The following is a 24,083-nucleotide window of genomic DNA, read 5'->3' on the forward strand; positions in this document are numbered from 1 at the left end:
CGAATTGGCAAGTGAGTCGGTCAAACCTTGAGGATTGGGTATTAATTAACTGAGTTCGAATTGGTGATAATTTGAACTGCGAATGGTCGAATCACGAGGATCCCCTGTATATACTGCAAAATGAATACATGTGAATGTATTCATTTGCATGTATATGCAAATGAATGTGTGCATATGTCCTAGTTACAAGAGGCCAGAATGAATTACGTAAATGCACTCAAGCTGAGAAATACAGAAAGACAAGAAAAAAAGGTCCTAAACTATAACTGAATTGTATGTATGCATGTATAAGCAATAGTGTATCAGAGTCTATTCACTGAGTTAAGCCAATGTGAAATCCCTTGAAAATACCTTTGTAGCAATTCCAACTGTGTCAGCCATGGGTTTGAAGGGCTTCAGTAAGGGACGCTGCTGGTCCTGAAGCTGATACCTCCGTACAAGATGAGATACTGTGCCTGAGGTTGGAGGAGTGCTGGACTGAAAGAAAACCAAACCATAAAGCAATAGTCTATCATAAATTATCTTTTCTTCTTTCCAGAAATCAAATGTGCATGGCATAATAACCATCAATCACTATACATTTGATAATTTCTGATGTATTACTTCTCTGGTTAGTCTCCTGCCAGGAATGGCAAGGACAATAATTCCTTAGATACTTTAACCATACATAATTTCCATTAGTACTAAATTGTTCTTAATGTCTATTGTATTCTGTACACACTAATACAGAACATTAAATTGCCCAAAGTAGTTACAGCTAAATATTTCTTACAACATATTCACAGAAATAATTTAATTAATATAACATTTCATAATATTGACATTGCTTACAACAGTTATGCAAATTCTCATCTGCAGATATGGACATTGTCACTCTAAAATACAACTTTGTTCATCATTCCTCTATTACTAATATATCAAAAGAATGCTACTTGCTACTGTACAGCCTCAGAAGGAAATGTAATACGAGCTATTGTTGCTTTGCTGCTTCTTAGATGTGTAAATTGCAACATGAATTATAAAACTACATTAAATAAAGTGTGATAAAGTATTTGAACATAATTTTATTTTACCAAGGTTAACAATCATAAACTTAGAGATGTAAAAAGAAAAAACAAACAATGGCTACTGAATCTATCCAATGAAAAATGCCAAACTGATGAAATACTCCACCTGTTGTGTAGGTGAGGCCTTGACTGGCTTCTCCACAGTAAGTGCCACAAGCAGGCTGGTGGGGTCTTCCAGCTCAGTGTAGCGTAGACAGGTTACTTGCACAAGTCCTTCACTCTCTAGGTAAGAGATACAGTCAGGTGTATTAAAGTGTTCTGATGACTAAGACAATAAATAAATATTACAATAAAAATCCCATAAATCAAAGCATACAATCATGTTGCATAATTCTTTGTTTGACAAGAACTCTTTAAAGATTTCAATAATATTATCTTCATAATACACCATAAGATACATTGAATAAAAGTGGGACATAGCCAAAACAATACTTTTCGTCTCAATGTGATAATACTGAACAATAATAATGATAATCAATATACAAAACTAAGATCCTTCTTAAGGGTGGTGACATCAAGATATGCGCATGTACACAAATTGATAACAAATAATTTCCTCCTATCTTAGGCACTGGCTCCTCAGAATGTGGAAGGTAGAAAGAACAAGGAATCAATCTTTACTGACCACAGTACCATGGTCAATTGCATAGAATAATGGAGACTCTCAGAATTAGGGCCTGACTGTAAAAGCAGAGTATCTTTGTAACATAGTAACATATCCCTTTCCTACATCAAGTCTGATCATCTGATCAAACCAGATGTGGGTGACCCTCTTGTAGAGACATTCATTACATATTACTTATACATTCGTAAGTGTTCTTCATCTACCTTTAACACTTTTCCTTGCTCTACATACAACCCTTGGGCATCTAGTGGGTGCTAAAATAAATGACACTCCAAGTCTAATGCAATTTTTCCAACTTAAATAGGTCTTACATTTGATCCAGTGCAAAAAATCCTACTGGTAAATAATGCCATATTTGATAGTATCTGAACATTTAACCATGCTAGGTGAGCTCAACTGTTGCAGCTCCTGACCAAAATCTGTTCATTCTTTTTATCTTTTTGACTCACACTGCTCTATTTGCCCTTGTACCTCCACACTCAGTGATGCAAGATGGGAGGAAAGGCACATTCCAACAAAATGAAAGTGAGAGTTTTGACGCTGACAACAAAATGTGAGCATATCAACAGTTAATAAAATGAACAAAAATCTGAACAAAGGCCATCATATTAACAGACAAACTCCTGAAGCTTGTTGTGACTAATACAGGCAACCCCCACTTAACGAAGGGGTTATGTTCCTAAAAAACAAGTTGTTAAGCGAAATTTTGTTAAGCGAACCAATTATAACAAGTTTAACCCCTGACTTGAACTTCCATTGAGAGTAAACAAAGCGAGAGTACAGTGAAAGGTTTAATGAAAGTAAAAATTATGAAGTTAAACATTTAGGCAGTTTACTTTAAGTCATTATAATGTACACTAATGTATGTTCCTAAAAATGTATGTTCCTAAAAAGGGTGACCGTTCTAACCCCTCTAACTACCATCCTATAGCTTTAATCTCCTGCTTGTCTAAAGTTTTTGAATCTATCCTGAATAGGAAGATTCTCAAACATCTGTCACTTCACAATCTTCTGTCTGATCGTCAGTATGGCTTCCGTCAAGGACGCTCTACTGGTGATCTTCTGGCTTTCCTTACTGAGTCTTGGTCATCCTCTTTTAGAGATTTCGGTGAAACTTTTGCTGTTGCGTTAGACATATCAAAAGCTTTTGATAGAGTCTGGCATAAAGCTTTGATTTCAAAACTGCCCTCTTACGGCTTCTATCCTTCTCTCTGCAACTTTATCTCATGTTTTCTTTCCGACCGCTCTATTGCTGCTGTGCTAGACAGCTACTGTTCTTCTCCTAAACCTATTAATAGTGGTGTTCCTCAGGGTTCTGTCCTGTCACCCACTCTCTTTCTATTATTCATTAATGACCTTCTTAACCAAACTTCTTGCCCTATCCACTCCTACGCTGATGATACCACCCTACATCTTTCCACGTTCTTTCAGAGACGTCCAACCCTTCAGGAAATTAACAGATCACGCGGGACGCCACGGAACGCCTGACTTCCGATCTTTCTAAAATTTCCGATTGGGGCAGAGAAAATCTAGTAGTTTTCAATGCCTCAAAACTCAATTCCTCCATCTATCAACTCGACACAACCTTCCAGACAACTATCCCTCTTCTTCAATGACACTCAACTGTCTCCTCTTCCACAATGAATATCCTCGGTCTGTCCTTTGCTCATAATCTTAACTGGAAACTTCACATCTCATCTCTTGCTAAAACAGCTTCTATGAAATTAGGTGTTCTGAGGCGTCTCCGACAGTTTTTCTCGCCCCTCCAACTGCTTACTCTGTATAAGGGCCTTATCCGTCCCTGTATGGAGTACTCTTCGCATGTTTGGGGGTTCCAGTCACACAGCTTTGCTTGATAGGGTGGAATCGAAAGCTCTTCGTCTCATCAACTCCCTCCTCTGACTAACTGTCTTCAGTCTCTTTCTCACCGCCGAAATGTTGCATCCCTTTCTATATTTCATCGCTATTTTCATGGTAACTGTTCTACTGATCTTGCTAACTGCATGCCTCCCCTCCTCCTGCGGCCACGCTGCACAAGGCTTTCTTCTTCCTCTCATCCCTATTCTGTCCAACTCTCTAATGCAAGAGTTAACCAGTACGCTCAATCATTCATCCCTTTCACTGGTAAACTCTGGAACTCCCTCCCTGCATCTGTATTTCCGAATTCCTACAACTTGTCTTCTTTTAAGAGGAAGGTATCGAGGCATTTGCTCCCGTAATTCTGGCTGACGGTTTTGGCACTTTTTGTACTCTTTGGAGAGCCAGCGCTCAAGTGGGCTTTTTTCTAACTTTTTTTTTTTTGCCCTTGGCTGGCCCTCTTCCCTACGTGAAAAAAAAAAAAAAAAAAAAATGTATGTACATAATTTTATAATGTTGATGATCTTAAATTTATGAAGGGAGGGAGAGTGAAACAGGAAAGACACTAACCGGCAACCTGTGGAATGTAAACAAAAGGGCGCATCATTGTATCACATACAAAACTTATGTACCACATTTTCACAAGGCTTTCCATTTTATCCATTGTAGAGTCACGAGTTCAGGTGGTTCTTTTAGCTTGCAAGGAATATCGGTCTCACCAGCCTCCTTAATAGAGTCTGCTGACTTGAAAATAGTAGAGACAGTAGATGGAGTCAAGATGGTGGCGAGCAATGCAATTAGTTTTCTTGCCTCTCTCGTGTCTGTGAATAATATCCAGCTTCACTTCGAGAGTAAGAGACTTCCTGGTCTTCTTAACAACGCTAGACAACATTGTAGGCCGTTTTGGCGGTAAATTGAACGAGGGAAGACAAGCTGCTGCTGACGCTGTTATTGTTTTGAACAGGGGGAGTGAGTGGTGCGCGTGTTGTCCACAAGAGGCGCTGGTGTATTCAAAATCCTGTCGGCTTGTGTGATGTGGTGGGGCTTTCAAATTTGGAAAAAATTACCTGGATAAAACTTCACTAAAGCAAAAAGAAGTTAGGTCACTGTAGCTAAAGTTCTCCAAGGAATTGCCATCAGAAATATGTAGAACCACATTCTATTCTATCTCAACATTTCATTGTGTATTACAGACACTAGGTCCCTCTTGACTGATGAAATGGAACTCAAATGCCTTCATTTCACTAGACAAAACAATAACTGGACCACAAAGCAATGATGTAGCATTCTGTTAAATGATAAAAGCACCTTCCAGATTGTCACATTAGTACATACACAGACTCTATGTCAGGAGGTTGACGTGGATGAATAGATATGGCCTACACCATCAAGACGAGAGGCAGTGATGATATGGAATATATACTTTACAGGGTTCAAGGGAGTTAGCTCATTTTACTTGTTACCCACAAATAAGTTTCCATGAATGTAAAGCATTGTGAAAAAGTTCTGCATTATCTGATGTTACCAGTGTATGATAAGCATGTCAAGAGTTTTGTGCATGATTGCGCTTGCTGTTACACTGCTAAACCAAGTGGGTAGATTTTTACTAAATGATGCTGCAGTGGTAAGGTGGCCTGGGAACAGAAAAATCTCTAACCCAATAGAAAATGCATGGTATGATGTGAAATGCAAAGTGTGAGAAAAGCAGTTGTTCTCTCTACCTTGACTTATGGAGATGATAGAGATGATATGTGAAGTGAGGAACACAGAGATGGACAAAGGTTACTTTCCACTCACCAACAGCAAGCCAAAGAGGATAAATGATCCATATATGTCAGGATAGTTGTATTTTTCATACTAATGCCTTCAAATCAAGAAGGTATCTTTATTGTTAAATACTAATTAGTATATAAATAATCCCCCATACAGTAATTACTTAGCATCCAAAAGATGACAAGTAGATGATTATCTAAGAAGGAAGAAAGGATTATAGCATGCATATGAAGATGAAGAGAGTATAACATACCAAGTTCAAAGACCAAGAAGACTTTTATGAACATTACAAAAAATAACATCTAGTAGTCTGTCAAAAATGTTATGAAAGACATTTTCAGAAATCATGGTTTTGTTCAATGCCTCAAAAACTCAATTTCTACAACTATCTACTCGACATAACCTTCCAGACAACTATCCTCTCTTCTTCAATAACACTCAACTTCCCCTCTCCTCTACATTAAACACACTCGGTCTATCCTTCACTAAAAATCTAAACTGGAAATTTCACATCTCTACTCTTGCTAAATCAGCTTCCAAGAAGTTAGGTGTCCTGTGGCATCTTCGTCCATTTTTCTCTCCCTCCCAGCTGCTTGCTCTGTACAGGGCCTTATCCGCCCGTGTATGGAGTATGGCTCTCATGTCTGGGGGATCCACACACAGCTTTACTAAACAAGGTGGAATCTAAAGCTTTTCGTCTTATCAACTCTTCTCCTCTAACTGACTGTCTTGATTCTTTAAGTCACCGCCGCAATGTTGCATCTTTATCTGTCTTCTACCGCTGTTTTCATGCTGTCTGCTCTTCTGAACTTGCTAACTGCTTGCCTTCCCCCTCCTGCGGCCTCGCTGCACAAGACTCTCTACTTCTTCTCATCCCTATTCTGTCCATCTTCCTAATGCAAGAGTTAACCAGTATCTTCACTCCTTCATTCCCTACACTGGTAAACTCTGGAACTCTCTACCTGTGTCTGTATTTCCACCTGCCTATGACTTAAACTCTTTCAAAAGAGGAGTGTCAAGACACCTCTTACGTTAACTGGACCCTCCTTTTAGATTTTTTTTGTTTTTTCTCTTTCTCCTACTTTCCTCTTAACAGGGCCTGGCAACCAGCGGGATTTTTTTTTTTCCAACACTTTGTTTTCCCTTGGCCAGTGCCCTTGTAATGTAAAAAAAAAAAAAAAAAAAAATACACGCATGAAAGCACTTACTGGTGGATGTGTGCCAAGTGGTATTGGACAGGGCAGGGCAGAATGACTGGGCCGCCTGAATGGTTACTGCGATGTCACCTTTGCTTCCTCGGGCTTGATCCAGCACCTTGAGTTCTGCTCGCCAACACTTGATCATTTCAGGCTTCCAGGTGGCTACATGGATATGTCCAGCTGACAATGCAGTAATGTGTTGGAGTCACTACATTTATATATGGTTAGTATCCATATAAAATTCATCTAGTACATTCTTGTAAACAACATGTTGAACTCATAATCAATCACCATCATCGAGTGAGAGAGTTTGGAACTCATATATTTCAACCTGAGGGTGAAGCTGAGATCTTTCACACACCACATACTCAATTGTTTTGCTCCATAAGAAATGCTACTGATGATTCATTAGTAAAAACTTTAAGCAATCTGAGAAAGGTTCAAACAACAATTTGTACAATGATTTTTTATCCATCATGTCATACCAAAAAAGATCCCACCTTTAGTTTGCTGTACAATCTCTGTGGAAAGTGTTTCAATGAACTAATCCAGTGGTTCTCAAACTATGTTCCACAGAACCCCAGGGTTCCATGGAGACCTTTCTAAGGTTCTGTTGCAAAAATCTATATACGTTGGATAAAACTTTACTTTTCTTTACTAATATGAATAGGAATGGATAAAATTCAATATAAAAGGGATGAAATTATTTACAATTTAATATATATATATATATATATATATATATATATATATATATATATATATATATAGAGAGAGAGAGAGAGAGAGAGAGAGAGAGAGAGAGAGAGAGAGAGAGAGAGAGAGAGAGAGAGAGAGAGAGAGAGAGAGAGAGAGAGTAAAGTTCACATCCATTAAGCGTCTGTAATTACATATGGGGGGATTCTGACTATATTGGACGAAGGGGTTATAGGGAGTTCCGTCGAATACCAGAAGTGCAAAAGAGTTGCGTAAGTTTGAAAAGCTTCAGAACCACTGGTCTAATCTTTGCTCAACAAACTTATCCCTAAATACTCTTTCCTAATTAGACTATTCCTTGATCTTCAGCTGTTATTTTCATCAATACAGGAATGGAATCCAAACTTCAGGATTGGTGATAGTGAGAGGTAAGAGCAATTACAAAGTTGCAAGATAAAAACAGAACACCTAAAACTTTTCTTTTCACACTTTATAAAGGCTACTTTTTGTTCCTTTGTGTTTTTTTATGAAGCTTTACCTACTAACATATATTTCAGACATTTGAATATGTTATATTATTACTTGGAGTTTTTATAACACTTCAAAATATCAATAATCAATTTCATTACTTACATTCCTATGTAAAACTATATAGACATCAAGAAAAAAAAAACTAAGACGAGAACACTCACTTGGAGCCAAAGCAGCAGTGGCAACAGAAAAGTTGTCTCGGGTATTTCCAAGCACAATTTTCTTTTCAGTGAAGATTGCACCTTCATGTGTTAAAACACACACTAGCAGCAAACCTGATCATAGAAAGTAAAAACAGAATACTGGGTCATTCTCAAATATGATGTGTATGTAGTTGTATGATGGCAAATACCACTTGCCAATTTCATTTCACAAATCATGTTTTATGAATCTCAATGCAGAAACATTCCACACAAAGGATTAGGAAAACCAAGGCTAGGTATGACTAAAAATTAGTATAAACAAAATAACTTAATGATGTAAGATGAACCCTAAAAAAGTACTTGTAGTATACTAAAAATCTACACAAGCTGAGTGAAACATGTATGCAATTCACCTGAAGCTGAGACAGCAAAAAAGCCATTCATTGCACACTGTCCATGATCCACCAGTGTTGGTTTGTGAGGCTGAGCTATGAACTTCTCTGTGTATGAAGCATGAACATTTACATCTCCCGACTGGACACATGCCTGCAAAACATTCAAGATGTCATTCAATCTTACTCATGATACTTTTTTCTTACTATTTTGTTATTGCTCACTTATGTACACATCTATAAAATCGAGATAAACTTCCCTTCTCTCCCTTTTTCGAAAAATAGTGTTTCTAAATTTGCTCTCATCTCATTAATTTCAGCCACATTTTACAAAAAGTACGATATGCTCGTATGTAATACTATACATATATTCCTATTTCTCAAGAATGAGAGAGATTATCTTATCTTTATTCTAAAACTTGGAAGCTTAGCATGATCTTATATAATGACCACTTTTAAACCATTATAATATAAATGAAAAAAAAAATCTTGTATGCAACCAAGATGGTGCATGATAAAATTGTAGACAAAGAGTACATTAAAGTACGTATTAGGAACAAAAATAATGAGGAAATGGGAAATCAAAGATGAAAAGGCTGTTATAAAATATGAGTATTTGAAATAGATATAGAAGTCACCTTGACTGTCTATCTATTGATCTGTATACCTGCTCTTAGTTTCTCCATTAGGGCTGCTATTATAGATTTCTAGAAAGCAATAACTGTCTTTCTCAGGAGAAGATATCTTGGACATTGTTGGATACCAACTGTTCAAAACAAAATGTAAATAGAGTTGGGAATTGAAAATATTTTTTCAACCAACTCCACTTAAAATTTCATGATATTTTAGACCAGTAGATTTGAAGTGAAGGACCACAAGTTCATTTTGCTGACTCTCAAGCCCTATCCGTTGCTTTCTTCATCCTGGAGATGCAACTCAAACATCAGCAGCATCACCTGACTTCACAAGCATCTTTAGCAACTCTCTGAGTAACTGATATGGATCTCTCAAGGCAAGGGAACAAAGGGAAGAGGTCAAATAAAATTTGTAGGACAACTACTGAGTATGGTATTCTTAAACAATGGTACCTTGTGATAATGGACAGTCTGGGGGTGAAGGGTTGTCCGTTACCACGAATTGTCTGTTACTGAGAGCGGCTTGTCTGTGAGACCCTTAAACATTATCTTTCTTTTTTGTTAGTTTATTCTTTTAAATGACATTGCTAAGGTGACAAAGGAGGGAGGAGAGTAGACTACCTCCACACTATTGCTACCTCCCCATAGATCACAGGCTTGCCTTCTTTCTTTAATGCCACTCCACCTCCTTACCCTCTGTCTTTCTTTCTCTCCCTCAGTTTTCCATATAAATTGGTGTTTTCAAAATCACCTTAGTAATCCTTCAAACTTTCATTCCATATTGCCACTGAGGTATAAATTAATTCATTCTCTATAGAAAAATGTTCCCCTATCCTAAACATGGCAATTTAACAGAGAAGTGCTACACTACCAAGTGCTAATACCTCACAGGCTTGCACCTTATGCAGTTTTGCTATAGAGTATTGCCCTGCTGCAAACTTGCTACATAGCCATCCTTACAGCCAATCTAAGGCAGTAATCTGCAGCATGAACAAGTACTTCTTTGGGGGGGGAGGATAGAGAGAGAGAGAGAGAGAGAGAGAGAGAGAGAGAGAGAGAGAGAGAGAGAGAGAGAGAGAGAGAGAGAGAGAGAGAGAGAGAGAGAGAGAGAGAGAGAGAGAGAGAGAGAGAGAGAGAGAGAGAGAGAGAGAGAGAGAGAGAATCAGGCAGCTGTGTTGTTTTGTTACATCCCTTTTGCCACCACCACTGGTACCGCACTGGTGAAACACCTTGCTCATTATGTCATTTACAAGAAGAAAAGCTAGTCCACTTCATACTAAATTACCCTCAATCAAAACAAGATAGCAATGAATCTGTAGATCTCCAAAGACTGGTAAATGAAGATAAAAATCAAGTGATTAAAGAGTTTTAGTTAGCATTTGTCTATTGTCAGCACATTTGCCTCTCTCACTCTCTCTGTAAGACAGTGTCATTAACCTTGCTTGCCCAACATTAAACAGAAATGCATAACTAACATTTCACTTCGGCAGGCTGCGGGCCCAATTAGCCTAGGACCACAAATTACCAAGAGTGTCACTCTGGTGACCCCCAAAGGCAAGCAGTCGCTGCTCTACACCTAATTACAAGTTTTGTAAATTGTATATGAAAAAAAAATGGGTTACAATGTCTAACATGCCTTTATGGGCTTGTTTATTGTGGCATGTGTGCATTCATCAGTGTGGCCACTCGGAATCTATGGATTTGTGGGAGAAAAAAAAGAAAGCTGCTATAATGGTCCCCAAAAAATCGTTTAGGTTAGATTAGTCCAGTCAATTATTGAGTGAAATCCATTAATGAGAGGTCTGTTATAAGCTAAGCTACATGTAATGCACCTTGCCTCTCTCTCTCTCTCTCTTATTATGGTGTAATAGGCATAGCTATTATTATATATATATATATATATATATATATATATATATATATATATATATATATATATATATATATATATATAAGAACCAGACAAATGAGTGTAAAGCCGCTGTGGTACAGTGGAACCATGCGTGCTTTGGGATCCGAGGGGTCTTCAAGCGCACGGGTTCGAATCCTGTCCACGGTCCGAGTGTAGGTTGGGCTTCCTCACTCGGGGCAACGGTTTCCTAGTGGGTGGGCTTTGAGATAGGAGGTACCCCAAAAAGTACCTCCTTTAGCCCATAAACTCCCGTGACTCGTCCACATATGAAAAAAAAAAAAAAAAAAAAAAAAAAAAAAAAAAAAAAAAGGTGGAAAGGAACCCCGGGGCAGAATCAGGAACACAGTTTATTCTCTAACGTTTTGACAATAGTTTTCTTCAGAGAGTAACAAACAAGGAAAGCCTAGCTGTATTTATACCTCAGGCAGGATCACCTCGCCGGACGCCTGGTAGGAGAGCACGCTGATTGGCTGGTGAGGACGAGACTGGCCGCAGCGCGGGAGAGGTTTACAAAGCCATCTCTGTGGTTTGTGACCTCCTTCGTTGCAATGAAGGCGGCTTCCACCAGCTTCCTTTTCCTTTTGTTGAAGCCTGTGTGCAAGGCTCTTGTGCGGTCCCAGCTTGGCAGATGATCGTATTTCTCTGCGTGTATCACAAGGGAGTGCATCGTTCTGTGGTGCCGAAGGTCGTTCTTGTGTTCCCTCACTCTTCTTTCCAATCTCCACGCCGTCTCACCATAGTACGTGGATGCACAGCCTCCACATGGTATGGAGTAAACTACACTTTGTTTATTTTGTCCGCCAACCACCTTTTCCCGCACTAAACACTGTATGTTTTGCCCCGAAGCGTATGCTACGCATATGCCTGCGGCTGACAACACTTTAGTTAACTTTTCCACGCCTTTCGCATAGGGAGCCACCAAGTACTCTTCTCTCACTTTATCTTTGCGTTTCTTCTTAGATATCTGTACAGCTTTATACTTCAGTTTGCGGAGGAGACCCAGAGGGTACCAAAGCTTATGGAAGGCCTGGGTAATATAAGTGAGTTCACCCTCCAAAAATTCTTAATGCCCGCAGGTAGAAGCCAATTACTACTCCTGTCTTAGTCTTCTCACTCACTGTGTGCAGACATGTAGTGGATGAAGTCGTCCTTGTTGGTGGGCTTTCTGTATACTGAAAATTTTACACTGTTACTGTAGCGCTGTATCACTGTGTCGAGGAAGGATAGCTTGTTGTTTGCCTCTGGTTCAACCGTAAACTGTATGCACTCGTTCACTCCGTTTAATCTCCTTAGCTTGTTTTCAATATTTGCATTATTAGGCACTATCACCAACACATTGTCCACGTAGCGAAACCACTCAGAATTTCTTCTCATGATGCGCACAAACTCGTCTTTTTCTAGCATTTCCATATAAAGGGAAGCCATCACTGCACTCAGTGGGGAGCCCATGGCTAAGCCACGGTGCTGCTTGTACTCCTGCCCCTCGAATACGAACGCACCAAAGTTCACACATAATCCCATTAATTCCACATAATTCACTTTGTTCAAACATAAAACCTTATCACTCATATTTTTCACTGTCTTTTTTACGGCATTCATAGCTCCTTTCACTGGCACGTTTGTGAAGAGAGACCACGTCGAAACTTGCCATCTTCTTTCCCTCGAAGTTTATCTGCTGTAGTCGCTGGATGAGGTCAGACGAGTTCCTTAGGTGCGCGTTGCTCATCACACCCAGTGATGCAGATAGAGGCCTGGCCAATACCTTGGCAAGCCTGTGCAGCGCAATGCCAATTCCAGAAGTGATGGGCCTCATTGGTACACCAGGCTTGTGCACTTCAGGTAGTCCTCGCATCCTTGGTGGTCTCGATGCCTCCTCCAGGAGTCTTAGTAGCGACTTGCCTTCTTCTGTTTGTGTTAATATCATCCTGGCTTTCTTTTTGAAGATTTCTGCTTCTTTCTCCGTGTATCCAGTTTGCATTTTCTTGTAAGTAATCTCGTTGTTCAGTAGCTGATCCATTTTCTCTATGTAGTCCTTCTTGTTTAATATTACGACGCTGCCACCTTTGGCCAGGCCTCTATCTGCATCACTGGGTGTGATGAGCAACGTGCACCTACGGAACTCGTCTGACCTCATCCAGCAACTACAGCAGATAAATTTCGAGGGAAAGAAGATGGCAAGTTTCAACGTGAAGTCTCTCTTCACAAACATGCCGGTGGAAGGAGCTATGAATTACAGGCAACCCCCGCTTAACGAAGGGGTTACGTTCCTAAAAAACACTTAGTTAAGCGAAACTTTGTGAAGCAAACCGATTATAACAAGTTTAACCCCTGACTTGAACTTCCATTGAGAGTAAGCAAAGCGAAAGTGCATCATAATACAGTGAAAGGTTTAATGAAAGTAAAAATTATGAAGTTTAACATTTAGGCAGTTAAATTTAATTTAAGTCATTATAATGTACACTAATGTATGTATGTACGTAATTTTATAATGTTGATGATCTTAAATTTATGAAGGGAGGGAGAGTGAAACAGGAAAGACACTAACCAGCAACCTGTGGACGCATCATGGTACCGCATACAAAAGTTATGTACCACATTTCCATAAGGCTTTCCATTTTATCCATTGTAGAGTCACGAGTTCAGGTGGTTCTTTTAGCTTGCAAGGAAGATACGGTCTCACCAGCCTTCTTAATAGTCTGCTGACTTGAAACTAGTAGAGACAGTAGATGGAGTCAAGATGGTGGCCAGCAATGCTATAGTTTTCTCTCCTCTCTCGTGTCTGTGAATAATATTCAGCTTCACTTTGAGAGTAAGAGACTTCCTGGTCTTCTTAGGAACGTAGACCAAATTGCAGGGCGTTTTGGTGGTAAGTTGAGCGAGTAAAGACGAGCTGGTGCTGACGCTGTTATGGGAGTGAGTGGTGCATGTGCTGTCCACGAGAGGCTTGATCTTGATCTTGATCTTGATTCTACAGGTGTCCCAGGATTTCTCCTGAGGCAGGCCTTAGTATTTGTGGCTCCTGGTGTATTCAAAAGCTTGTCGGCTTGCGTGATATGGCAGGGCATTCAAACTTGGAAAAAATTTCCTGGATAATACTTCGTTAAAGCGAGTTTGGTGTTCGTTAAACGAGCAGATGGTAGTAAAATTAAACCTTCGTTGTAGTGAAATTTTGTTGTGTGAACCTTCGGTAAAAGGGGGTTGCCTGTATACATTTACTCTCTCTCTTTCTCTCTCTCCCCTCTCATATGATACGTAACACTCACCCTCTTCTGCCCTCTTTGATCATATCCAAGTTTCACTTTTTCACTGATGGTCATCATCTTCCTCTTCTTCTTGGGCTCACTAGAGAAAGCTTTCACAGGAGCACAGTGCTTAGGCAGCATTGTAAGGGCTTAACGAATCAGTACTTAAACAAAAAAAAAAGTTACCGCGAACACAACACTAAGATACAGTATGTGAGACAGTCAACAGCGTGGACGAGACTGGGAGACTGGCGAGATACAACAAGGGAAGATGTTGGGTGAGGCTGTGATGATGCTCAGCCAATCAGCTCACGGGATAAACCCTACTCGTGCTCTCATTGGTCGATCTCGTGCCAGGAACCAATCATGTGTCTTGCATGAGTGCCCGTAGGTATGTACAAAGCATCTCAATCAACTCATCTCTTTCTTTGGCATATTTGGAAACCTCTCTCATGCATCAACATGAAACGTGTTTTTCTACAATATGGCTGTATTTTCTAATTTTTTGTCGCAAACTGCAAAGTGGCAAGGAACACAGTGTATGCATACAAATAATACATGTACAGTACTCTATGTACATAGTAACGTACATTGTCATCGTTATTACACACCAACTTACCGAATTACTGTATGTACAGTATTTGTAAGTGACGTCACAGACCGCGTGACATAGTGAAAAATCCGCAGAACATATCTATGAGTATATATAAAACCCGCGAAACAATGAATGAACACTGTGAGTGAAAGTCGAACTGCGAAAGAGCGAGGGAACACTGTACATACAAACACACACACACACACACACACACACACACACACACACACACACACACACACACACACAAGTAACTGTGGAGGAGATCAAGAATATGATGGGGAGTTTAGAAGTGAGAAAAGCTGTGGGACCTGATGGGGTATCAGGATGGATTTTAAGAGAATGCAGGGAGCAACTGGCAGAAAAAGTTTGTGAAGTAATTGATGCCTCATTAAGGGAAGGTGTAGTGCCCCAAGACTGGAAAAGAGCTAACATTGTCCCAATCTATAAATCAGGTAACAAGAGAGACCCATTGAACTATAGACCAGTGTCACTTACAAGTGTGGTAGCTAAGATGTGTGAGAGGGTGGTGAAGAATAGATGGACAGACTTCTTGGAGAAAAATGACATACTTTGTGAGTGTCAATTTGGTTTTAGAAAAGGGCGTTCATGCACGACAAACCTGATATGTTACTATTCGAGGGTGATAGATGTAATACAGGAAAGAGATGGTTGGGCTGATGGAATATATCTGGATTTAAAAAGGCCTTTGATAAGGTACCACACGGAGACTGATCTGGAAACTTGAAATGGTAGGAGGAGTGCATGGCAGTTTACTAAAATGGATGGAAGACTTTTGGTAGGAAGAGAAATGAGAACAATAATTAAGGACAGACCATCAGAATGGGGCTTGGTGGAGAGTGGAGTTCCACAGGGATCAGTGTTGGCACCAGTAATGTTCGCAGTCTACATAAATGACATGGTGGATGGGGTGTCCAGTTATGTGAGCCTATTTGCAGACGATGCAAAATTGTTAAGAAAAGTGAGATGTGACAAAGATTGCGAACTACTCCAGGAAGACTTGGACAGAATATGGAAATGGAGCTGTACATGGCAAATGGAGTTCAACACGACAAAATGCAAGAAAATAGAGTTTGGCAAGAGTGAAAGAAGAATCAGGAGTATGTACAAGATAGGAAATGAAGACATAAAACCAGTCATGAAGAAAAAGACCTTGGGGTGACAATTACCAATGACCTATCGCCAGAGAGACATATAAACAAAATAATTGGAGAAGTATTGAACTTATTGAGGAACATAAGAGTGGCGTTCGTATATTTAGATGAAGAAATGATGAAGAAAATAATTACTGCAATGATAAGACCGAGGCTTGAATATGCAACAATACAGTGGGCTCGAACTTAAAGAAACACATAAGGAAACTAGAGAAAGTACAGAGGGCTGCAACAAAAATGGTGCCTGACTTAAGAGATTTGACTTATGAAGACAGACTGAAAAGAATGCAACTTCCGACCCTGGAAAACAGAAGAAAGGGAGACCTGATAGCAATATACAGAGTGATGATTGGCATGGAAAAAATGGATAGGGAAGATCTGTGTATGTGGAATGAAAGAATGTCGAGAGGGCATGGGAAAAAACTAAAATGGCCACTTATAGGAGAGATGTGAAAAATATAGCTTCCCTCATAGAAGGGTGGAAGCATGGAATAGTTTAGACGTGGAAGTGGTCAACGCAAGGAATATTCATGATTTTAAGAAAAAGCTGGACATTAATAGATATGGAGACGGGACAACACGAGCATAGCTCTTTTCCCGTATGTTACAATTAGGTAAATACAATTAGGTAAATACACACACAGACACACAGACACACACACACACACACAATCTTATTTGTGAATGATGATGATGATAATGATCAAGAAATTGAGGAAGATCTATGAAAAAATTGGAAGATTAATTTCCAACAATTTTTAAAACATGAGTTAAATGTAAATTATGACCACAATAACTAAGTACTTATTTATTTTGTTTCTACTAGAGATAAGTTGTTGAGGAGATGAAAAAGATGACCAATGAAGATGCAAAATCAAGGGGAGAACATTCATGATACTCTAAATATACAGGCAACCCCCTTTAACGAAGCTTCACACAGTTAGTTAGTTAGTGTCTTTCCTGTTTCACTCTCCCTCCCTTCATAAATTTAAGATCATCAACATTATAAAATTATGTACATACATACATTAGTGTACATTATAATGATTTAAAGTAAACTGCCTAAATGTTTAACTTCATAATTTTTACTTTCATTAAACCTTTCACTGTAGTATGATGCACTCTCGCTCTGTTTACTCTCAATGGAAGTTCAAGTCAGGGGCTAAACTTGTTTTAGTCAGTTCGCTTAATGAAGTTTTGCTTAACGAAGTGTTTTATAGGAATGTAACCCCTTCGTTAAGCGGGGGTTGCCTGTACTAAATTTAAATCCCTTTTTCTTAAGGCAGATTCATACATGCCAATATGTAACTGAAATTGCAAGTCACTACAAGTATCGACTGAGCTCTTCTAGTCGGAACACATTCACTCATAGTGACTGGAAGTATCGGCGGGTTGGCAAGAAGTGAATGTAAACAAACAGCTACTTAACAAGATGTCTTCATCTTGTGACGATGACGACTGCAATCAAATTAAATCCTCACACACAACACAATCCTCACCTCTATAACAACACCCTACATAGAGGGAAGCAGTTCTTGGAGTGGCGGATATCTCACCTAATATTGATTTGCATTAGCTTCTTTTGCTGTACAATTCATTTTCAGGGTCCCAGATGTGCTCTTTTTTCCCTCACTAACTCCAATATATTCTCTACATCTGGACACCATATTTTCAAACCTTTCTCTATGATGTCACAACATGAACAAAGATGCAATTTGACTGAACAACAACAATATGTTGGTCTTGTTTTGCAACTGTTTTTTCCAGTTGCTAGACAATGGTATTCAGTTGAAAACTCTACTGACTTGCAATTTCAGTTGCATATTGACATGTGTAAACCCACTTTTTTGGTCACTCCATATCTATCTTTTCTCAAATACAAATTCAAAAGTAAAGTAAAAACCCACCCTGATTCCTCCATGGAAGAAGTTGATGTGTAATATGTCTTCCCCATCCCAGTCACAGGTGTGAGATGAAGTCCACTGGTGGAGGCCGGCCCCCTTGGTGTAGAGATGGACACGACCCATGCTTAGCACAACCAGCAGCTGGGAGCCATCACTGCTGAATGTCAGGAAGATCACCTTGCTCACTGACTCCATTATTCTGCCAACACATAAAATATCATAACCTCTCATGTTGGTTTTCCTGATAGAAGTTTCCTGCTGTCCTTTACAACAATCAGTTTAGAATATCAGCTACATAAAAGATTTACATCTTTTGTTATAAAATACAATATACATAGTTTACAAAAAAAAATGGACAATTTTTTCATATCCTTTAGGTACTGTTCTTGTGATGAGACATACACTACTGCTAGTCTCTACTATAAAGACACGATACCAACCCCTTATACACACTCACATGAAATGTTATAGAGAATGGATTATGTCAGACTGAGGAATGAACTAGTATGTACAGTTATGGGATTGAGGAACTCATTGAAGAAGGCAAATATAAATAAAAACCAGATATACAATAGAGTAATCAAGGTCAGCCCTCATTTTTTTCTTTTTTATGTAAAAGGGAAAACTGGTAAAAAAAAAAAAGACCCACTGAGGTACTGGTCCCTAAACAAGTTGAATAGACAGTAATTAGTAGGCAACTCCAAAGGATGGTAGTCATCTTTTCAAAATTGAATTATACTTTAAATTTTGCATGAAGAAAGTACGTGTAGTTAGATACATGTAGTTTTAAGAGAAGAAAGAAAGTTGTCTTTAGAGGCCAAGCTGTGATTGCCCCCTTGTGTTCTGAGACACAAAGGGAAACCTTCAGTGAGGTCACAGATGCCTCTAACGGCAAGTTCACAACATCACCTGAACCAGTACTATTATACCTTACTGGGAGTAATTATTGTTTTGGCAGGTGTCTACTGCCTCCTCCTGTGGAGGTTAGGTAACATACACTGGTGGATAAGGAAATCTGATGCATTCACTTAAGAATACCCTAAAGTCCACAAAATATCATTAAGTAAAGAAAAACTGGATGCATGAGTACATGGTTACAAATATTTTATTTATCAATTAATTAAAGAAAATTGAGAAAAAAAATTCTGAACATGGTAGCTGGCTGTGGAGCAAGTGAGCTTACTGTGTGACTGAGAACAATGACATGCCATTGTTTGTCACAACACTGAAGCGTGGGAACACTGCACAGTGGAGACTCAATACTCGAACTTCTTAATAGATGAACTTTTCAATACTTGAACACAAAAGTTTGACTTAATACTTGAAAAAATACCTAGTAGTCAAATGTCCACATACATGGTTGTAAACAAAGGTTCCTGGCCTCTTCCTCCTTCCCTCCACCAGTTGTCTCACCACAGTTATGAGAACATTATCCTGTGTATTGTCTGTAGCTTTTCATTCATAAAGTTACAATGGCACCAAAGAGGCTTATTAGTGGTGAAAATATTTGCTACTCAAACATCTGCAAAAGTGGTTGTAAATAAAGCCCTGACCTCTCCCTCCCTGCAGCCCCCAGTTGTCCAGTTCTGATATCAGTACTACTGGTAGTACTGAAGCTAAAATACTGGTATTCCAGTATACTGGTACACGTTGTTACGTTCACCGGTTAAACTGGTAAGATTGGCATCGGGGAGCCGGTGAACAATAACAATAAAAAAAACACTGCAGGTTCAACTGGTGAGGAAATGCAAAAGGGGGTCACTTTAAAAAGCTATTTTAATAACCCATAATGAAATTGACACATATATAACAAGAAACATGAAACACAGATATATAACATGAAACACAGGAAAATGACATACACATATACATATAACATAGTAATAAATACAACATTAAAGAACCCAACTTAATACCTAACAATAATCCTAATCCTATATGGAGGCAATGTGGAAAACACGGACGAGGGGAAGTGATACTTATGCGGTGTCGCAGTGGTGAAGTGATACTTATGCGGTGTCGCAGTGGTGAAGTGCTGGGTGATGGTTGATCCCACGGTAGACCCAAGAGGCGTTGTGTTCACTGGTTGAGGCTTGGATCTCAACTTGCATTTCAGAAAGCTAAGAGCTGGCTCAATACTTCCGGTTGAGTCGAAAGGGGCCGCGTAAATTCAACTTCGGGACAGTAGCGGGGCTTCATGAAACGGTGACGTGGAAGGTTCACGAGACGGTGACGTGGAAGGGGAGGCGGAGAGGTGGCGAACGAGGTAACAAGCGGAGGAGGTGATGGTAGTAATGTATGTTACGGGCGGGCCGTAACAACGTCTTGTACCATTGCAGTTGTGAGAACAACATTCTCCTGAGTTGTCAGTAATTTTTCATTTAGAAATTTACAATGGTACCAAAGAAGGTTATTAGTGATAAAAATAAGGAACCTAGTGCGAGTGCAAGCGTTAGTGAGCAACAGCCCTCCCCTAGTGGGTTCACAGGAATCACACCAAGGGATGAGTTAAGACAAGTTTTCATGGATGGATGACTCGTCCTCTGATGAATGACCTCCCTCCTTTTCCCACCTTTCTCCCCTCCACTTCCATGTAATCCATTACCACCCTTCACTTACGGTATGTACAAATCAAAATCATAAAGAAATCTACATTGAAATTTTTCTAAACTTATGGTTTTGCTAAACTTAGAACAAATTACCTGATTTATAGGTATTGATAGTCAAACTTTTTGATACTCAAACAGCCACTTGAAACGAATTAAGTTTGAATATTGAGTCACCACTGTATCTGTGATAGGTTTGTGTGTGTGTGTGTGTGTGTATTTACCTAGTTATATTGTACAAGGTTTGAGTGGGACTCAGAGTGTCCTGTCTCCAAGTCTCCATTCATCCAATTTTTCCTTAAAGTTATGCACATTACGTGCTGTAACAACTTCATTATTTCATGCACTGTTCTGTGTGGAAAACAGTATTTTCCAAAATTCTTCACACACTTCCTCAGCCTAATCTTCTGTTCAAGTCTTCTTGTCCTTCCAGCTTCTTCTGTCACTAGCACCAGGTCTTCCTTGTCTATCTTTTCAATGCCATTGACTATCTTATACAAAGTTACTAGGTCCCCTCGTTCTCTTCCATCTTGTAAGGTTGGTAGTCCCATTTCCTTCAGTCGTTCTTCATATGTTAGGTCCTTTAGTTCCAGCACCATCTTTGTCGCAATCTTCTATATCCTTTCTAATCTTCTTATATCCTTTTTAGAGCTCGGAGACCACACCACTGTTACATATTCCAGCTTTGGACGTATCATGCTTGTGATGACTTTTTTATCATACACTTGTCCATGTACATGAGATCCTCATGATTTGACTGTTCGCAGTTTGAATTATTGCCAATTCGAACTCAGTTAATTAATACCAAATCCTCAAGGTTCAACTGACTGACTCGCCAATTCGATATTCATATCTTGCGCGCCACCCACCCGGTCAAATCTGCTGCCACCCCAAATTCACCGCCAGCCCGCCAGGCAGAAGTGTAAACTGATGCTACTCTGTGCATTGCTTCCTCTGCCTCACTCTCGCCCCAGCCGTCGTCCAGGAAGGCCACGCTCCGCCATTCCACCTCCTGCCTCCACGCCGCTTCAACCATGCTGCGCAAAGCCACCTCCAGCCCCAGCTCTAAAAAGCACAATTTCCTGCCTTTCAAAGATAAACTTGAGCTTATAAGAAAGTGTGAGGCAAATATAGGTCATAGTGTCGTTGCAGCGCAAATGGGTGTCCCTAGATCAACAGTATCAATAATTTGGAAGAACAGGGACAAGTACTGTGAGACCGCTGCACCAACAACTTTTTTTTTGCAAGTGTTTTTATTTCCAAAAATGTACTGTACAGCACCCTAATGTGTTTAATAAAAAAAAGTTAGATATGACTAAAGCCTTAATAGTACAGGCAACCCCCGCTTAATGAATGGGGTATGTTCCTATAAAACCATTGGTTGCGTGAATTTTCGTTAAGCGAACCAATTACAGTAAGTCCTCGTTATATGGTAGTTCTTTATCTGGTAAATTCACAGTTACAGTATTTGGAAATTACTACCCTCAGTTCAATATATGGTAAGAAAAATTCACAGATACGTTATCTGCTCATGTCATCTGAGAGGGCCCAGCGCGGGGGAGCAGGAGTGATGACGTCATCCACGCCACACCTCCCCGCCACTGGCAGCACTGACTTTAACTTGACCACCCTTGGAGCCTCTATCTCTTCCCCTCCCCCCCTTTTTTTTAACTGCATTACATATCACTTACATGCATTACTAATTAGATGAATAAATGGAATATTAAAGGGTCTACAGCAAAACCTCAGCTCACAACCATAATTCGTTCCTAAATCCTGTTCGTCACCCAATTTGTTCGTCCCCTGAATAAATTTTTCCCAAAAGAACGTATTGAAATACCATTAATCCATTCCAGACCAAAAAAAAAATCATACTTTTGTCCATAAAACCCATTCAAAATAGACCTTTAATGTATGCATGACATGAACGAAATAATTATAGAAAGCCTAAATTGTTTTTCTCACCTAAATGCTATCAAAATGGTAAAAAAAAATTAATAAAAAAGAAAAGGTTATTTACTGAAGAGACTGGACGTTGATGGCATGATGGAATGGAGGAGAGGAGGATGGGGAGGAAGACAACACAAGATCCGAGAAGACAGTCATGAGAGAGGACTTTGGATGTGCGCAGCGTGCCAGAGCTACACAACAGCTGTGTAGCGGCACAAGTCAGTGCCGCTATGTGGGGCCCCATTATAGTGAACATCGGCGTGGGAAAAATGGAAAGATTGCCAGTCTTCGTCTCTGCCTTTGGAAGACCCTTGCCTGCTGGGGATTGACTTCCTCACGCGTGTGGGAGCAAGTTTGGACTTCCAAGAAGGGAAGTTAAAGGTACGTGGCCAGGAAGTTCCTTTGATCCTCAGAGGTGATGCTCAGTGTGAGAGGAGCGGGCAGTAGGGCGGTGTTCCTTGCCAGGCGAGCGAGGAAACAGCTGCGATGGATGTGCCACAATCTGCAGTACCTGGACATGGCCAGGATGATGATGACAGCAATGCTGAGAGCCACCAGAGCAGCGAGGATAACGCCGAAGAAGCTATGGTAGAGCGCGCCGGTAACATCACCATGCCCAGGAAAAACAGAAGAAAATCGTGGTGGCACGAAGATTATGTTATGTAATATTTTTCGTATGTTCCTGTTTCTATTTTCTTTTGTGCTTATATTTTGTTTTGTTATTGTGTGATAGCCGGGTTAGCTATCACACAAACGGCTCACCTGCCAGCGAGCCGTCAAGCCGTTTAACCGCATTCGTCCCCTGGGTCAATATATTGACAAATTTTTTTGGTCATCTCCCGAATTGTTCGTCCCTAGAGACGTTCATCAAGTGAGGTTTTACTGTACTGTAAGCACAAATATATTCATAATAATTATGGCAAACATTTAAAGCCTACTACCAGTGGTAAACCATGCAGCAACTGATAAAGGGCACAGATGGGCCTGGCAACCCCACTATCAGAAAATGGTGGAAGTTGTATAACATCAAGCACGCCTAAGAAAACATCAAGTCATCCTGAGACGAAGTGAAGACGTCTACCATGAACTTGGCATGGAATAAAGTATGGCCAGAATGTGTGCATCACTTCCCAGGCTTTGCTGAAGACAACATCGGTGCGATAAGAAATGAGATAGTAAATCTGTGCCATAGGGCTGGCTTCGATGAAGATGATGATGATGATGTTCAAGATCTTTTGGAAAGCTATGCTGAACCTCTCTCAAATGATGAGCTTATAGAGCTAGACAAGGCATCACAGGAGGCAGAAAAAAGAGGGAGACGAGAAAGAAGAATCTGTGCGTGGCCTGGACATCAAAACTCTTAGAGAATGTCTCGGTGGTATCAAAAAAGCTCTGGAAACCCTGAAGGAATGTGACCCAAATCCTGCCAGGAGTAACAGAGTGGCTCATGATGTAGAGAAAATTGTCAAGATTTATCAAGAAATCTATGATGAAAAGACAAGAAAAACCAAACAGTCCTCCATCTACTCGGTCTTCAAGCCAGTTCGACATGCCGTCCCTGTCACACCTGCCAACCCTGCCACAGCTGGCCCTTCCACATCCGCTGCCGACGGTTCTACAGCTGGCCCTTCCTCCATATCCTCTTTCTTCAAACCATTGAAACGTGCCGACCATGCTACAGCTGGCCCTTCCACATCTGCTTCCAACAATGCCAAAGACGATGTCTTATCCTTGTCTGCCCACTCAGCGGAAGATAAGTAAGGGCTGAAATCCCTACTGTC

General features: G+C 40.0%; 1 protein-coding gene across 1 annotated transcript in view; it reads right to left on the reverse strand.

Annotated features, from left to right (window-relative positions):
• The window catches only part of LOC123517712 (mediator of RNA polymerase II transcription subunit 16-like), a 92,577-nt gene that overhangs the window by 54,312 nt on the left and 14,182 nt on the right, over nucleotides 1-24,083 (reverse strand). Inside the window, exons 3-8 of the mRNA XM_045278070.1 lie at nucleotides 17,750-17,945; nucleotides 8,305-8,437; nucleotides 7,910-8,023; nucleotides 6,531-6,701; nucleotides 1,174-1,289; nucleotides 352-477 (exon numbers count right to left, since the gene is read on the reverse strand). Of these exons, the coding sequence (XP_045134005.1) occupies nucleotides 352-477; nucleotides 1,174-1,289; nucleotides 6,531-6,701; nucleotides 7,910-8,023; nucleotides 8,305-8,437; nucleotides 17,750-17,945 (856 nt within the window). The remainder of the gene's footprint in view (nucleotides 1-351; nucleotides 478-1,173; nucleotides 1,290-6,530; nucleotides 6,702-7,909; nucleotides 8,024-8,304; nucleotides 8,438-17,749; nucleotides 17,946-24,083) is intronic.

The sequence above is a fragment of the Portunus trituberculatus genome, chromosome 42 (genome assembly GCF_017591435.1).
Source record: "Portunus trituberculatus isolate SZX2019 chromosome 42, ASM1759143v1, whole genome shotgun sequence".
In the NCBI taxonomy this organism is placed as follows: Eukaryota; Metazoa; Arthropoda; class Malacostraca; order Decapoda; family Portunidae; genus Portunus; species Portunus trituberculatus.